Genomic DNA, 18,335 nt, shown 5'->3' on the forward strand with positions numbered 1-18,335 from the left:
ACTCCTCTAGCATCTTTCCATTTTTTCTGCGTCTCACAAATGTTCTTTTTTGTGATCCAAACACCTCAAACTTAGATTTGTCTGTCCACAACACTTTTTTCCAATGTTCCTCTGTCAATTGTCTATGTTCTTTTGCCCATCTTAATCTTTTCTTTTTATTGGCCAGTCTGAGATATGGCTTTTTCTTTGCAACTCTGCCTAGAAGGCCAGCATCCCGGAGTTGCCTCTTCACTGTTGACGTTGAGACTGATGTTTTGTGGGTACTATTTAATGAAGCTGCCAGTTAGGGACTTGTGAGGCGTCTGTTTCTCAAACTAGACACTCTAACGTACTTGTCCTCTTGCTCAGTTGTGCACCGGGGCCTCCCACTCCTCTTTCTATTCTGGTTAGGGCCAGTTTGCGCTGTTCTGTGAAGGGTGTAGTACACAGCTTTGTACGAGATCTTCAGTTTCTTGGCAATTTCTCACATGGAATAGCCTTCATTTCTCAGAGCAAGAATAGACTGACAAGTTTCAGAAGACAGTTCTTTGTTTCTGGACATTTTGAGCCTGTAATTGAACCCACAAATGCTGATGCTCCAGATACTCAACTAGTCTAAAGAAGGCCAGTTGTATTGCTTCTTTAATCAGGACAACAGTTTTCAGCTGTGCTAACATAATTGCAAAAGGGTTTTCTAATGATCAATTAGCCTTTTAAAATGATACACTTGGATTAGCTAACACAATGTGCCATTGGAACACAGGAATGATGGTTGCTGATAATGGGCGTCTGTACGCCTATGTAGATATTTCATCAAAAAATCTGCCAAATAAATCTGCCAAATCCAGCTACAATAGTACTACACTGGGGCGCACTGCCTTCATATCATAGGCCAGCATTAGCTAAAGCTTAATAATAGCCACACCATACCAAACTTTCACAAATGTTTCTTAACTGTATTAGGGTAATATCAAAAGTAAGTAAAGCCATTGTTTATAGGGAAAATACAAGCAGAAGAGCGATTGTAAACCAGGGAAAAAATTCACTACCCTCCCCTGTGCCTAATAAAAAATCACACAACCCTCCCCCTAAAAAAACAAGTTTGACAACCCTCCCCTATTTTGGACCACTCCTCCCCCCAGTAACTTACGATCTGACCCTTAGCAGTTTCGTATCTGAGAGTAAATGGAACCTAATATATTGATAAAAGTCACCTTGTCCTAGAGAGATTTACATGGTTATCAAAACGTCACGCCAGGGTAAGCCTACACAAAACATAGCCCTTATTTTAAGTGTTTCTAAAATTGAATGGTGGAAAATTGCTTGGATACCATTTCCCTGTTTGACATCTAGGTTTTATGGGTATTATGACACCTCCACTGTGGGGCTCTATGGCGATTGCTCATACCTGGTATCCAAACATGCATGGCTTGAGAGATGCAGTCACCGTTCTAGCGTGTGTAGCTAACTACCTAGTTTAAATACCAACAGTACTGCTACAGAATCATAACATTTGATAAACACTTGATTTAGCCATCATCAATATCTGGTCTGGTTGTCTGGTACACGCAGTAGAGAGAGGCAGAAAGATATAGAGAGGTAAATCACAATCACTAAAAGACATGGAGCTATATAACTAGCATATTTACATCAATCATCAACATCAATGGTCAGCTGATAGCCCACCCTCTTTTCCCGATGTCAATCATATCTTTAGGAGGTACTGTTACTAGCTTCCTTACAGTTTGTGATGATGAGTGTGTGTTGTTGCAGAAATAAAAATGCCTATGCAAGAACAAAAAGTTGCTACAGAGATATTTGGTATGTTATTTATTTTTCATTTTGAGCACCCCCTGAAAGGTCTGTGCACGGCCCTGCTCCTTTACAGTGTGTTTATTCACAATTTCTGCAAAGATAAATAACTGAAATCATTCAATCAAACTAGTATACATGCACATGAAATGTATAACACACAAAATTAAATTGTATATATTATTGAAACATTAAACAGAATACATTTCACTGTCCCTGTCCCTCCCCTGATACCTGTCCCTCCCCTGATACCTGTCCCTCCCCTGATACCTGTCCCTCCCCTGCAGGTCCCTGGTCCTGTTCCTCTTGAGGAGTTCCTAGAGTTCCCTCGAGGAAGGTCCGGAAGTGCTCTGCTGTGTTGAGCTCAGGTTTCTTCAGCAGCAGGTGACATTTTGGCAGATAATAGGCCGCCATCAGCCCCATGTTACTGAGCAAACTGACAGATACATGGACAATGGAGCGTTCCTTGTCATTCAGACCGGTGTAGATGGGGATGAAGACCACCCAAACCACGCAGTAGGTCAGGGTGGAGAAGGTGATATCTCTGGCCAGGTTGTATTGTCGAATGGGCTTCACAGCCATGAAGGTGCACATGAAGGATATGAGGGCGAGGAGGCCATTGAAGCCCTGCATCAGGCCCAGACATAAGATGGGCTCCACAGGGCATCGTAGGAACTTTCTCACAAAGGTCACCTTTATCTTGGCCAGGTACCGGGATAGAGAGGGCCCCTCCTGGACATAATAGCCACAGATCCCTGCCTGCACACCACAGCAGGCCAGTACCAGCAGCCAGCCTCCAGGGCCTCTCAGTGTATCCAGATGAGACGGAGCCTTCTCAGGGAACTCTGTCACATACACAATCTGTCAAAAGAGGGAGGAGGATGGAAAATGAGCTAATCTATGATTCAAGATACTCTGGGTCTTCCTCACTCATATTCATTCAAATGTCTCCTGGACTGTTGGCTTTCTTTTACATCAAAGAAAACCTATTTACACTATACTGTATATACAAAAGTATGTTTTAATGGATTTGGTTATTTCAGTCACACCCATTGCTGACAGGTGTATAAAATCGAGCACACAGCCATGCAACCTCCATAGACAAACATTGGCAGTACAATGATCTTACTGAAGAGCTCAGTGACTTTCAACGTAGTACCGTTATAGGATGCCACCTTTCCAACAAGTCAGTTCCTCAAATTTCTGCCCCACTAGAGCTGCCCCAGTCAACTGTAAGTTCTGTTATTGTGAAGTGGAAACTTCTAGGAGCAACAAAGGCACAGCCAAGAAGTTGTAGGCCACACAAGCTCATCGAACAGGCCCGCAGAGTGCTGAAGCACGTAAAAATAGTCTGTTCTCGGTTGCAAAACACACTACCAAACTGCCTCTGGAATTGCCTCTGGACTGCCTCTGGACTCACTACCAAACTGCCTCTGAAACTGCCTCTGGAGTTCCAAACTGCCTCTGGAAGCAACATCAGCACAAGAACTGTTAGTCGGGAGTTTCATGAAATGGGTTTCCATGGCCAAACAGCCGCACACAAGCCTAAAATCAACATGCGCAATGCCAAACGTCGGGTGGAGTGGTGTAAAGCTCGCCACCATTGGACTCTTGAGCAGTGGAAACGCATTGTCTGGAGTGATGAATCACGCTTCACCATCTGCCAATCCGACGGATGAATCTGGGTTTCGCGGATGCCAGGAGAACGCTACCTACCTGAATACATAGTGACAACTGTACAGTTTGGTGGAGGAAGAATAATGATCCCGGGCTGTTTTTCATAGTTCGGTCTAGGCCCCTTAGTTCCAGTGAAGGGAAATCTTAATGCTACAGCATACAATTTTTTTTTAAATTTTAAATTTCACCTTTATTTAACCAGGTAGGCTAGTTGAGAACAAGTTCTCATTTACAATTGCAACCTGGCCAAGATAAAGCAAATTAGTGCTACACAAAGAACAACACAGTTACACATGGAAAAAACAAACATACAGTCATTAACACAATATAAAAAAGTATATGTACAGTGTGTGCAGATGAGGTAAGATAAGGGAGATAAGGCAATAAATAGGCCATAGTGGCGAAATAATTACAATTTACCAATTAAACACTGGAGCGATAGATGTGCAGAAGACGAATGTGCAAATAGAGATGCTTGGGTGCAAAGGAGCAGTATGGGGATGAGGTAGATGGATGGGCTACTTACAGGTGCAGTGATCTGTGAGCTGCTCTGACAGCTGGTGCTTAAAGTTAGTGAGGGAGATATGAGCTTCCAGCTTCAGTGATTTTTGCGATTTGTTCCAGTCATTGGCAGCAGAGAACTGGAAGGAAAGGCGGCCAAAGGAGGAATTGGCTTTGGGGGTGACCAGTCAAATATAGCTGCTGGAGTGCGTGCTATGGGTGTGTGCTGCTATGGTGACCAGTGAGCTAAGGCGGGGCTTTATCTAGCAAAGACTTATAGATGACCTGGAACCAGTGGGTTTGGCAACGAATATGAAGCGATGGCCAGCTAACGAGAGCATATAGGTCGCAGTGGTGGGTAGTATATGGGGCTTTGGTGACAAAACGGATGGCACTGTGATAGACTGCATCCAATTTGCTGAGTAGAGTGTTGGAGGCTATATCGCCGAAGTCAAGGATCGGCAGGATAGTTAGTTTTACGAGGGTATATTTGGCAGCATGAGTGAAGGATGCTTTGTTGTGAAATATGAAGCCAATTCTAGATTTAATTTTGGATTGGAGATGCTAATTGTGAGTCTGGAAGGAGAGTTTACACTCTAACCAGACACCTAAGTATTTGTAGTTGTCCACATATTCTAAGTCAGAACCGTCCAGAGTAGTGATGCTGGACGGGCGGGCAGGTGCGGGCAGCGATCGGTTGAAGAGCATGTATTTAGTTTTACTTGCATTTAAGAGCAGTTGGAGTCCACGGAAGGAGAGTTGTATGGCATTGAAGCTCGTCTGGAGGTTAGTTAACACAGTGTCCAAAGAAGGGCCAGAAGTATACAGAATGGTGTTGTCTGCGTAGAGGTGGATCAGAGAATCACCAGCAGCAAGAGCGACATCATTGATGTATTGAGAGAAAAGAGTTGGCTCAAGAATTGAACCCTGTGGCACCCCCATAGAGATTGCCAGACGTCCAGATAACAGGCCCTCCGATTTGACACACTGAATTAACTCTGTCTGTGAAGTAGTTGGTGAACCAGGCGAGGCAGTCATTTGAGAAACCAAGGCTGTTGAGCCTGCCGATAAGAATGTGGTGATTGACAGAGTCGAAAGCCTTGGCCAGGTCGTGATTACAGCTGCACAGTATTGTCTCTTATCGATGGCGGTTAAAATGTTATTTAGGACCTTGAACGTGGCTGAGGTGCACCCATGACCAGCTCGGAAACCAGATTGTGTTCCGGAGAAGGTACGGTGGGATTCTAAATGGTCGGTGATCTGTTGGTTAACTTGGCTTTTGAAGACCTTAGAAAGACAGGGTAGGATAGATATAGGTCTGTAACAGTTTGGGTCTAGAGTGTCTCCCCCTTTGAAGAGGGGGATGACTGCGGCAGCTTTCCAATCTTTGGAAATCTCAGATGATACGAAAGAGAGGTTGAGTAGGCTAGAAATAGGGGTTGCAACAATTTCAGCGGATCATTCTAGAAAGAGAGGGTCCAGATTGTCTAGCCCAGCTGATTTGTAGGGATCCAGATTTTGCAGATCTTTCAGAACATCAGCTGTCTGGATTTGGGTGAAGGAGAAGCGGGGGGGCTTGGACAAGTTGCTGCAGGGGGTGCAGAGATGTTGGCCGGGGAAGGGGTAGCCAGGTGGAAAGCATGGCCAGCCGTAGAAAAATGCTTATTGAAATGATAGATTATCGTAGATTTATCAGTGGTGACAGTTTCCTATCCTCAGTGCAGTGGGCAGCTGGGAGGAGGTGCTCTTATTCTCCATGGACTTTACAGTGTCCCAAAGCCTTTTGGAGTTGGTGCTACAGGATGCAAATTTCTGTTTGAAAAAGCTAGCCTTAGCTTTCCTAACTGACTGAGTATATTGGTTCCTGACTTTTCAGTTCCCTGAAAAGTTGATCGCGGGGGCTATTCGATGCTAATGCCTTACACCACAGGATGTTTTTGTGCTGGTCAAGGGCAGTCAGGTCTGGAGTGAACCTCGGTCTATATCTGTTCCTGGTTCTACATTTTTTGAATGGGGCATGCTTATTTAAGATTGTGAGGAAAGCACTTTTAAAGAATAGCCAGGCATCTTCTACTGACGGAATGAGGTCAATATCCTTCCAGGATACCCGGACCAGGTCGATTAGAAAGGTCTGCTCGCTGAAGTGTTTTAGGGAGCGTTTGACAGTGATGAGGGGTGGTCGTTTGACCGCAGACCCATTACGAACGCAAGCAATGAGGCAGTGATCGCTGAGATCCTGGTTGAAGACAGCAGAGGTGTATTTGGAGGGCAGGTTGGTGAGGATGATATCTATGAGGGTGCCTGTGTTTACAGATTTGAGGTTGCACCTGGTAGGTTCATTGATCATTTGTGTGAGATTGAGGGCATCAAGCTTAGATTGTAGGTGTTAAGCATGTCCCAGTTTAGGTCACCTAACAGCACAAGCTCTGAAGATAGAGGGGGGCAATCAATTCGCATATGGTGTCCAGGGCACAGCTGGGGGCATAAGGTGCTCTATAGCAAGCGGCAACGGTGAGAGATTTGTTTCTGGAAAGGCGGATTTTTAAAGTAGAAACTCAAATTGTTTGGGCACAGACCTGGATAGTAAGACAAAACTCCGTAGGCTATATCTGCAGTAGATTGCAACTCCGCCCCATTTGGCAGTTCTATCTTGTCAGAAAATGTTATAGTTAGGGATGGAAATTTCAGGGTTTTTGGTGGCCTTCCTAAGCCAGGATTTAGACACGGCTAGGACATCCGGGTTGGCAGAGTGTGCTAAAGCAGTGAATAAAACAAACTTATGGAGGAGGCTTCTAATGTTAACATGCATGAAACCAAGGCTTTTACGGTTACAGAAGTCAACAAATGAGAGCGCCTGGGGAATGGGAGTGGAGCTAGGCACTGCAGGGCCTGGATTAACCTCTACATCACCATAGGAGCAGAGGAGGAGTAGGATAAGTGTACGGCTAAGAGCTATAAGAACTGGTCGTCTAGTACTTTCGGAACAGAGAGTAAAAGGAGCAGGTTTCTAGGCGCGGTAGAATAGTGCATAATGTACATACAAAGGTATGGTAGGATGTGAATACAGTGGAGGTAAACCTAGGCATTGAGCGACGATGAGAGAGGAATTGTCTCTAGAGACATCAATTAAACCAGGTGAGGTCACCGCAGGTGTGGGAGGTAGGACAAGAGGGTTAGCTGAGGCATATTGAGCAGGGCTGGAGGCTCTACAGTGAAATAAGACAATAATCACTAACAAAAACTGCAATGGACAAGGCATATTGACATTAGAGAGAGGCATGCGTAGCCGAGTGATCACAGGGTTCAATGAGTAGCTGGACGGGCTAAAGACACAGCGATTCAGACAGCTAGCGGGCCGGGGCTAGCAGGCTAGCAGAAGGGCCTTAGAGGGACGTCGCGATGGAAGAAGTCTGTTGAAGCCCCCTCATGCGGTTACGTCGGCAGACCAGTCGTGATGGATCAGCAGGGGTCCGTGGTGTAAAAATGACAATCTACAATGACATTGTAGATGATTCTGTGCTTCCAACTTTGTGGCAACAGTTTGAGGAAGGCCCTTTCCTGTTTCAGCATGACAAAGCCCTCGTGCACGAAGCGAGGTCCATACAGAAATGGTTTGTTGAGATCGGTGTAGAAGAAATTGACTGGCCTGCACAAAGCCCTGACCTCAACAACATCAAACACCTTTGGGATGAATTGGAACGCCGACTGCGAGCCAGGCCTAATCGCCCAACGTCAGTGCCTAACCTCACTAATGCTCTTGTGGCTGAATGGAAGCAAGTCCCCACAGCAATGTTCCAACATCTAGTGGAAAGCCTTCCCAGAAGAGTGGAGGCTGTTATAGCAGCAAAGGGGGGACCAATTCCGTATTAATGCCCATGATTTTGGAATGAGATGTTCGACGAGCATATGTCCACATACTTTTGGTCATATAGTGTAGATGTATAATATCTCAATGATTCATGTTTGTCTGGTGTTCTATAGGTCTAGGCTTTACCTGCAGTGAGAAGGCTAGGATGGTGGACAGGGTGACTGTGTGGAAGATGGAGCTGAGGGGAAGCTGCAGACGACACACCATGTCCCCCGGCTGGACCAGGAACAGCAGCAGGCAGGCACAGCCCCCCATCATGCTGAGTAGGGACACACCACCCAGGGACCCCCCAGAGGCCCTCACCAGCGGAGAACCACGGTGCTGCAGGAACAGGACCCCCACAGCCCCCTGACAGGCCAGCAGCACCAGCATGGCCAGCAGCAGCCCCAAGGACTCAGGCTGGCCCCAGGTCAGGAAGTCAAAGGTAGGCTTGGTGCAGTTGGTGCTACGTATCAGGGACCACTGGCCATCTAGACACTGGGTACACTGGATGTCCACTGGAGTCAGAGAGGGAGCAGAGACATGTAGTTAGAATGATAGAACCTGATAAGAGTAGAAAGTTTTAAGGCCAGTCTTATAATGTCACCACTCACACCATTCAGTTTTGTAGATGTATTGAGCATTTTTGTTTTACGCAGCGTTTGTCAGCATGTGAGAAAAGTGTAAAGCTGATGTCCATGTCGCTAGAGGAAAATATCAAATAAATCTACAAAACATAATCTCAAGAGTTATCGAGTTTTAATGCATAGATTGATGGAAGTCTGTGAATCACCCACTTCTGCCATTCTGGAAGGTGCCCGGTAAACAGTCAATACAGTCAAAGCAGCAGGAATGGAAGCCTTTCACTCTGCGCACCTGGCCAGGGCCACACTCAGAGGAACAGGTAGACTCAGGGGCCTGCAGCAGAGGTGGTGTCAGAGAGAACCACTTTGCAGAGCGTAGCTGGCACATTGAAATGTTTAGTCCCAGAGGGGAAAATGTGAAAAGCCGATAAAGTGCAACATAATGTTTGATGAGGAGATGCGGGCGGAGATTACCTTAGCACATACTGTATGCCATTGGATGAGGGTGTTATTGATTGACAGGTTCTCATTGAAGGTGCCGACATCTTTGAAACTCAGGTTGTTGTTTCCCCAGACCCACTGTAGTATGTTGTAGCCAATGTTTGGGTTTCCATTACTGTCAAACTCAAAATGACTTCCATTTAGACTGAAGTTAACCTCCTTGAGCACCTCCAACAGCTGCAGGGTGTCAATCAATGTGTTATTTATCTTTGTTAATAGCATGTGTAAAGTACCTTGCACAGCTTCACATAATCATTGTTTGGAGAAAAAAATACTGAGGGAGAATGTACCTGCCAGGGGTAGAGTTTGCTTTTAGCGTCCCTCAGGCAGCTCTTAGCATTGCACCTGAGCACATTGTGCAGTGCGTGTGCAACACTGTAGATGGCAGCATAGACCCTGAAAGCTGACCTCTGCAGTATGGGCTTTGTCACGAGACTTATGTTGTCTGGGGACAGGTTCCAGCAGTCTGGGCATGGGTTCATACTATGGGTTGGCTCGGTATCTGGACCTGGTGAGGGCTGCCTGGCCCTCTCCTCTCTGATCCTGGAGAAGAGTTCCCAAGTGTAGGGTGTGAGCAGGCCCAGGGTCTGGCTGTGGACTGTGAAGGCAATGATAGTGCCCACAGTGTGGATGTTTGGGAGAGTTGACAAGTCACTGTTCAGGGCCCACGCATCGCTGGCCACCCAGACCCCTGTCAGATTCCTCCTGATCACCTGATCACAAACAGCATGTTGGGATCTTACATTGCCCCAGTTCTTACAGACAAATGTATTATTCAGAGGAGGCTGGTGGGAGAAGCTATAGGAGGACGGCTCATTGCAATGGCTGGAATGCAATAAATGGAACAGTATCAAACACAACAAACATCTGGAAACCACATTTGACTCTGTTCCATTTATTCCATTCCAGCCATTACAATGAGCCTGTCCTCCTATAGCTCCTCCCACCAGCCTCCACTGGTATTAGTGTATACCTCTAATCTGAATTTAGATGCTATAAATAACTAGTATTACTGTACTTAAAAGCAGTCAAGCTTTTTGAAAAGCTTCTGAGAAACTTTTTACAACTTTGTAAAATTCTCTAGACCTCTTGTGTGACTTGCTGTCTTACTGACCTCAGTGAAGAAGGCTCTGGCGGGCTGGGAGAGAGAAAACACCACCACCACACCCACTTTGCTCTCTGTGATGCGGTCCAGCATCTCTCTGACCACAGGCTGTGGGTCGCTATAGATGGGGATTAACCCCTCGTACGCCACACAGATGGAGCTCTCTGCTGCCAGGGTAGAAAACTGGCGCTGGCCCTGACGTCCATACTCATCCTCACTGCCTACGACAGCCACCCAGTTCCACTGGAACCTGTTCATCAGACGCACCATGGCCTCCACCTGCCTCTTGTCACTGGGCACGGTGCGCAGGAACGATGGGTACAGACTCTTGTCACTGAACTTGTCACTGGTGGCACTGTAGCTGATCTACAGGGGGCACATGGTAAAGAAACAGATGAAACAACAGTAGATTACAAACAAACGGTTATGTCTATACTCATTGCAGTTGTATCTCATATGTTCATCTTAGTTTCACCACAGCACACAGTTCAATCGAAATTACATTTAAGGGATTGTTGTAGAGGGACAAAAGCTGTATTCTTAATTTTTTTTATCCCCTTATTTTTTGAGGATGTTATTGTTTGCATTGAAAGACAACTTTCCAACATGTGACCAAACAAACCTGTGGCATGAGGAAGAATCCCAGTAGTTTTGCTATGACTGAGACCATCTCTGAGGTGGAAGGGCCGATGACAGCCACCACACGGGTCACATAGTCTGTGTAGTTACACATGATGGCCAGCTCCCGGCTGGAGCCCTCTGTGAGGAAGAAGAGGGTGGGCTTCACGATGACGGCAGACTGCTTGCAGGTGTCGAAAATCTCATAGCCCAGCCTGATGCCAGGGAGTAGGGTGGAGTTGGCGTTGATCTCATCCACTGTGTACTTCATCACCAGGGCCATACCCAAACCAAACTTATTAATACTGCCATGCCAAACACAGGACAGGGAGGGGCTGTTATAGTGCTCTCCATGATCAGATGATTCAAACATATTAGAAGCAAGCAATAATTAGAATGAGACATGTGCAATCTGGGAATACGATTACAGTATAAAGGCACTAGACAGAACAAACATCATATTCAGACAAAAGTACATTAATCATTCACTATAAGTGGGTCTTGTGTTACTGTACCTGTCACAGCTAATGCTGTCCGGCTCTACTCTCTGGCTCAAGTTGCTGGTGAGATCATTGATGGGGAAGAGCCCCCCGAGGAGGATGTCTCCCGAAGAGTTGAACAGAGTTGTAGTGATGTTCTGGAACCATGGTGGAGAGCTCTGACTACACCCTGCTCCAAACAGCCAGCATAGAACCAGCAGTCTCAATGCTACTGCCATGCTGCTGAGGGCAGGAAGAGACATGTTGGGAGGACATGGCAAACGTCAGAGAGTAAAAAAGGCATCATCAAATGAGAGTTTAAAGAGATGCATTGATAGAGAAATAAAGGGTGAGAGGAAGGGAGAGAAAGAAGAGACAGAGTCAGCAGCTGATGCTGTGAGAGAAAGGTCATTTGCCAACCAGTTACAGAGTGATGGAGAGGCTCACCTGTATGGGTACATTCACAGCCCAGCGAGTCAATGGGGAGAACTGTTCTATCAGTCTGTCTGCACCTCCTGTGTCTACTGTATTGTGATGAGTGGTGAACTGAATACCTGGGGTCAGGCTGTCCTGTGCCAGACTACAGGTCTCATCACAGGTGTGCTGTTGCTGTCAGCATGACTCCGGAGGTGCATTTGCATTTAAATTGATGGTGCATGTGAAGATGTTTGAAATGAGACACCAACATATGAAAATCACCAGGTGACAGGTTCTTGTCCCACACTTCCTGAGCATTTTATTGTTATTTGCTTGTGGTTGGCTGATCAGACCTCATCAGTGTAGAGTGTTGTTGGGGGTTAGAAGATATCAGCACTTTAATACCACATACCTGATTTGCACAGTTTTTTATAAGACAGTAAAACCTCACTGGTGACCATGTATGTGTTTGATGAGTCCCTGTGGTATCTCCATTTCATAGATCTATAATATTTAGAAAATCAGATGTCAGGTGGCAAATCAACAGAAGCCTATTTGTCTCTCTCATGTCCTTTTCTGCTGCCGGGGTCATTTCATGTTTTCATGTATCTGAACTATTGCCATTCAGGCAGGCTGAAATACAGCCGGTATGACGAGTTTCGCATATGATGAAACAGCTCAGATACACATCAAAACATAAAATGACCCCAGGAATCGATAGAACATCGCTCAGAGATGCACCAAAATGATGTAACATTCAAAATGGGTGAACCTTTTCTTTAAGGTTGAGTTGAAGTTGCAGTTGAAGTGTGACAGCTGAGCGTTTCTGTTTTCTCTCTTTATGATTTTTGTATATTTGTATTAAGCCCGTATTAAGGTGTGTGTTTGGACACTAGTTAAAACAGGCACTGTAGTCTTTCCTCTATCTTGTCTGAGATCTTGACGTGAGCAAGTAGGCACATTGTGATGAAACTTGATGTTTCACTTTAGTACAGGTTGTCTACTTTCCCCCCAAGTTTTTCCTTTTTACCTTCAGTTCATGATATAAAATGCTCTAACACAGACAGCGTTTTACATTTCTATTCATTATACACATTTTTGCTTGTTTGCATGTGTACACTACTGTGAGGTGGGTTTTGTGTCGGTGCATCTGTGCACCACAGGAGGTTGGTGGCATCTTAATAGGGGAGGACGAGTTCGTGGAATTGGCTAGAGCGGAATTAGTGGAATGGTATCAAACACATGGTTTCCATGCATTTTATTCCATTCCAATTGCTCCATACCAGCCGTTATTGTGAGCCATCCTCCGCTCAGCAGCCTCCACTGCTATGCACATTGTTCCTGTATTGCAGAAAGATGTTGCGCGGGCAGTAGACTCAGATAAACATCTTGTTTGTGAATGGCATTGTTTGGTTTAGTTCTTCAGTAGCCTAAGCCATGAATCCACCCACAACCTTCCTAAAACTTTCCAGTGATAAGGTTCCAGGACACACACACACACACACACACACACACACACACACACACACACACACACACACACACACACACACACACACACACACACACACACATTTTCAGATGAAAGACAGATCTACTGTATATATTTTAGCACAACACAGCGTACACTTTCACCACTAGGTGCCAGGTGTGGGTTTATAATACACTGACACACCACAAGAAAACAGGAAGAATGCCAGATTTGCACAGTTTTTATAAGACAGTAAAACCTCACAGGTGGCTTTGTGTGTGTTTGATGTGTCCCTGTGGTATCTCCATTTCATAGACCGGTCACACTTTACTTGGATTGTCCGGATTTTGCATATGTAGATACTCTACTGATCAAAAAATTAATGGTTTACTGAGAACAAATAGGTTACTATCAACAAACTGTCTGTTGATAAGCAACCGCTTGCTAAGTTTACGTTTACGGTTAGTGTTAGGTTTAGAATAAGGGTAAGGGTAAAGGTTAGGGTTAAGTTTAGGGTTAGGATAAGGGTTAAGTTTAGGGTTAGGATAAGGGTTAAGGTTAGGGTTAGGATAAGGGTTAAGTTTAGGGTTAGGATAAGGGTTAAGGTTAGGGTTAGGATAAGGGTTAAGGTTAGGGTTAGGATAAGGGTTAAGGTTAGGGTTAGGATAAGGGTTAAGTTTAGGGTTAGGATAAGGGTTAAGTTTAGGGTTAGGATAAGGGTTAAGGTTAGGGTTAGGATAAGGGTTAAGTTTAGGGTTAGGATAAGGGTTAAGGTTAGGGTTAGGATAAGGGTTAAGGTTAGGGTTAGGATAAGGGTTAAGTTTAGGGTTAGGATAAGGGTTAAGGTTAGGGTTAGGATAAGGGTTAAGGTTAGGGTAAGAGTTAGTGTTAGTAGATAGATAGTTGAAACTTTACTGATATGCTGTAGATAGTCTATAGAGCATCTAGATGGACTATCCATATAAAGTGTTATCCATAGACCTATCATTTTTAGGAAAATCAGGTGTCAGGTGGCAAATCAACAGAAGCCTATTCGTCTCTCTCCTGTCCTTTTCTGCTGCCGATACCACTCTGTTAACAAAAGCTGTTCAACAATTGCCAAAATCAATATTAGCATAATATATCTACTTCTACCATTATAATCTTAACGTTAAGTTGAAGTTGAAGTTGGAGTTGAAGTGTGATAGTTGAGTTTGTTTTCTCTCTCTATGACTTTTGCATATTTCTATTAAGACCTGGATACTAGTTTTACCAATGTTTTGCATTCACCTTTGCATGTCATTTTATTTGTCCATTTTCATCTAGGCAGAACATCACATTTCCAGCTTCCTCCGGGTATTTTGCATGAAACAATAAACATATTTTAACCTTAAAGGGGCAATCTGTAGTTGCAACAATAATTTTTTGGTTTATGAATTCATGTTATGTACCCATTGATTCTTGAAGAATATAACTTATAAATGCCTCATGATCTTATTTGAACTGTCGTCCCCCTTCAGAACCCAAAATATAAGCTTGTTTTACTCCAATGTTTGTAAACAAAGAAGATGTAAACAAACACTGTATAGCCTCAACACATGGTAGAACTATGATTTTGATATCATGGATGGTCGGTCCTTGTATCCATAGCTCTGTCTATGAATTTGAGAGTGGTTACATTTATCCAGGCACATCCCTCAGCTTTTCCCTGAAACAGTGGCATGGACACACTTTGTTATTTCAACTGCTGATTGCCCCCTGTAACACCCTCCTTTGAAACATTTTACTAACTGTAATGATCAGTGTGATAACTATACCCTTTACTGTATATAATAAGGCTATACTTAAATGTAGTTATTCACAGCTCTTGAATTAATGTGACAGATGATGTCTGACAGACAATACATATATTGTTGGTGTGTGTTTGGATACTAGTTAAATCAGGTACTGTGTTCTTTCCTTTATCTTGTCCGAGATCTTGATGTGAGCAGATAAACACACACCAATGTTTGTGATGAAACACTTGATGTTTCACTTTAGTACAGTGTGTCTACTTTCCACCCATGTTTATATTTTTTACAGCATGCTACTATTTGGTTTTTAACATCAGTTTGTGATATAAAGTGAACTATAGCGAAAATGCGATACAATTTCTGTTCATCCATGTTTTTGCTTGTTTGCATGTGTACACTCCTGTGAGGTGGGTTTTATGTCAATCCTGTATTTAGCAAGATGTTGCGTGGTCAGTAGACTCAGATAAACATCTTGTTTGTCAATGGAAGTTTTTTTGTTTGGTTCATTAGTAGCCTACCCCATGAATCCACCTCCAGCCTTCCTAAACCTTTCCTGGGATAAGGTTCCAGGACACACACACACACACACACACACACACACACACACACACACACACACACACACACACACACACACACACACACACACACACACACACACACACACACACACACACGCAGCATACCGTTTCACCACTAGGTGTCAGGTCTGGGTTTATAACACACTGATACACCACAAGAAAACACTAAGAACTCTTTACATGGGGAGAATTTCCTGTAACAAGTTTTGATGTGGACATTCTTTTTCACAAAGGTATGATATTTATCTTATTTGTAGGGGTCAGAGCCCTGATGTGGGGAGAGAATCTGAGTTCATGTGGTGGAGGTTGAGGGGATTCCAGGGTTCTGTCTGTGTGGGTAGTGTGTACACATGCAGGCTGTTTGGACAGTTGATAACAGAGGTGAGTGTACCTGCCTACTGGGAACCAATGGTTGTCTTTCCTCACTGTACAAGACTGGTTGTTCTGAACAAACATAATGGTCCTGCAAACGAAAACAACATGTTTGATTAGTCTGTTGTTTCCCATTGGTCAACGTTATGACCTGCATAATAGGATTGTAGCTATTGGTTAATTGCAGACATGTTTTACAGATGCAGCAGAGATGACATTTGCATTGAACATAAACATAGAGGAATGGGTACACTCTAATCAGTAATTGATTTTGTGTGTTTTCACTTACATGAATAAGGTCTAAGGGCCCAGGGCTGGGTTTCTAATAAGCTAACATATGGAATTGTTTTAAGAAGGTCATTAGGATCATTTAGCTATTTGATTACAATTTTTAGGACTCCTGTAAGTATATATATAAAAAAAAAAACATTATTTGATTAAATATTGAATTTGGCCATACTGCTATTAGCCCATAAAAGCTCATTGAATAACATATTCATACATGTCAGAACAGATAATCCAAAAATAAATCAAAAGTGTCTGTCCTGTATCTGAGAGATGCATGTATAAGATATTTATACCCTTTTTTGTAACGTTTTTGTACTTCCATATATACTGCCATTTATTTTTTAAACTGGTACCGGGCTACCTTCAGACGAGGCTTGTGGGTGAAACAACCGACATGTACTTGTTCATGAGAGTCTCACCTTTCGATGGTGGGGTCATAAAAGTGTGAAGCCCAAACTGTTCGGACGCTACAGACGTTTTCGTGAGGTGACCGATTCTCGGGATGTCTCCAGATCAGACAAACATCTCAGTAGCTCTGCCACTTTCCCCCGCTGATGTGGAAGGCTGACATCGGAGGATGTGGTGGATTGAGATGCAGCCCATGCAAAAAATATATCTGTAGTTTAAACTGCCGATTTTGATGAGGATTATTTTAATTGTTTTATGCGGACACCAGTTAAAATTATTGTGCTAGTAGTGTGTGTGTGTGTGTGTGTGTGTGTGTGTGTGTGTGTGTGTGTGTGTGTGTGTGTGTGTGTGTGTGTGTGTGTGTGTGTGTGTGTGTGTGTGTGTGTGTGTGTGTGTGTGTGTGTGTGTGTGTGTTCAAAGCAGTGTTTACATAGCTGGCCTACAGAAACTATGGAACTACTGCTTTGCGAAGGCTGAGACTGTTGCAAAACTCTCTGACCGCTCCATTCAGTCCTCTGTGAGCTGAGAGAGAAACAGGCTTAGTGCCTACCTCCTTCACTCATCCCCACCTTCCCCCCTGGCCGCAGAATGGCTGGATCAGCCTCGCTCTAATCTCCATCGCTGGCCAGAGGAACAGTGGGCCTGTTGTCGACATGCTGGCCTCGTACCCCACAGGACCTGACAAATTATTAACCAGCCATAGCAGAGCAGGCAGAGCAGAGGACAGCCGGCCCAGCCCAGCCCAGCCAGGAAGTGGAATACTAAAATGTGCTGCTGAACATGAGGCCATCTGTCTTGATCAGCTCCAGTGCCTGACACTGCATAGTGAAAGTGTGGGAAAGTGGGGATCCTGCTGTGCCAAAGCAGGGAAGCCAAGCAGCACCAACCCAGCTGTGCTGTAGAGTACACCATGCCGTTCACAACACACTGCTCACATTAATGACTACATCAACAACAGTAAATCAAACCAGCCCATCAGTATAGATCAGCCTGTCCTTGACAAAACAGCTTAAAATGACTTCCTTGCCTCTAAGGCTTATGCACTGTGCCTTTTACCTTGCCTCCAAGGGTTAAGCACACGATTTATCCTAGCGTTCTGCCCGCCTCCTTTTCAGTGGTCCAACCTGTTCTTCCGGACTTCAAAGTAGTGTGTGTGTGTGTGTGTGTGTGTGTGTGTGTGTGTGTGTGTGTGTGTGTGTGTGTGTGTGTGTTTTGGAGTTTGTATATTTATGATATATCATACAGCTGCAGTATACGGATATGTTATATGTAAATGAATGAAGCTAACTATAGTTGTAAGTTAGTTCCACATGAATGCATACCCTTGCACGCACTATTGCATAGAGCTAGAAATATACCGGGACAGGCTGATGTTTTAACCTGATGCTGAGCTGTAACCTCCATATCGGAGTTGACTGTTGTAATAACTTACCAAACCAGCAAATGAGAAAAGTAAGAGTAAACAACAGCGAATGCCAATTAACCAAATCCTTAGAATCCACTTTATCTGATGTTGTTGCATCATGTTCACGACTTAGGACCAATCCTGTCTGCACTACAGAGTGTCTGCACTACAGAGTGTCTGCACTCAAGAGTGTCTGCACTACAGAGTGTCTGCACTACAGAGTGTCTGCACTACAGAGTGTCTAACCAGCAGGTTGCAGGTCAAGGAGAGGTTGCTATTGGCACTTACTTCACAAAAGGGTTTGCAGTACAAACCAGGGATATGTGTGTATCACTCCATCTCTGCCAGTGGCTTCTTCACCTTGTGGTCACACACACTAGAGAAGAGGGTGAGTGAGTTTATTGACCCTTGTGGGTCTGAGAGGCTGGGAGAGGATACTGTAGCATGACAGGAGGTATGCACTCTGCAATGGTGAGCAGGAAGTGTGTGTCTAAAGAGATATCAGTGACAGAGTGAAT

General features: G+C 44.4%; 1 protein-coding gene across 1 annotated transcript; it reads right to left on the minus strand.

The window, feature by feature from the left end:
* Positions 1–1,836: 1,836 nt before the first annotated feature.
* LOC106565959 (taste receptor type 1 member 3-like) lies at positions 1,837–11,755 on the minus strand. Its single transcript, XM_045692096.1, has 8 exons — positions 11,140–11,755; positions 10,629–10,929; positions 10,016–10,372; positions 9,192–9,614; positions 8,875–9,078; positions 8,614–8,734; positions 7,964–8,334; positions 1,837–2,652 (listed from the first exon to the last, which is right to left on the minus strand). Exons 1-8 carry the CDS (start codon positions 11,364–11,366, stop codon positions 1,999–2,001), a joined length of 2,658 nt encoding a protein of 885 aa, XP_045548052.1. The 5' UTR covers positions 11,367–11,755; the 3' UTR covers positions 1,837–1,998.
* Positions 11,756–18,335: the final 6,580 nt, after the last annotated feature.

This window comes from Salmo salar, chromosome ssa12 (assembly GCF_905237065.1).
Source record: "Salmo salar chromosome ssa12, Ssal_v3.1, whole genome shotgun sequence".
Taxonomy (NCBI): domain Eukaryota; kingdom Metazoa; phylum Chordata; class Actinopteri; order Salmoniformes; family Salmonidae; genus Salmo; species Salmo salar.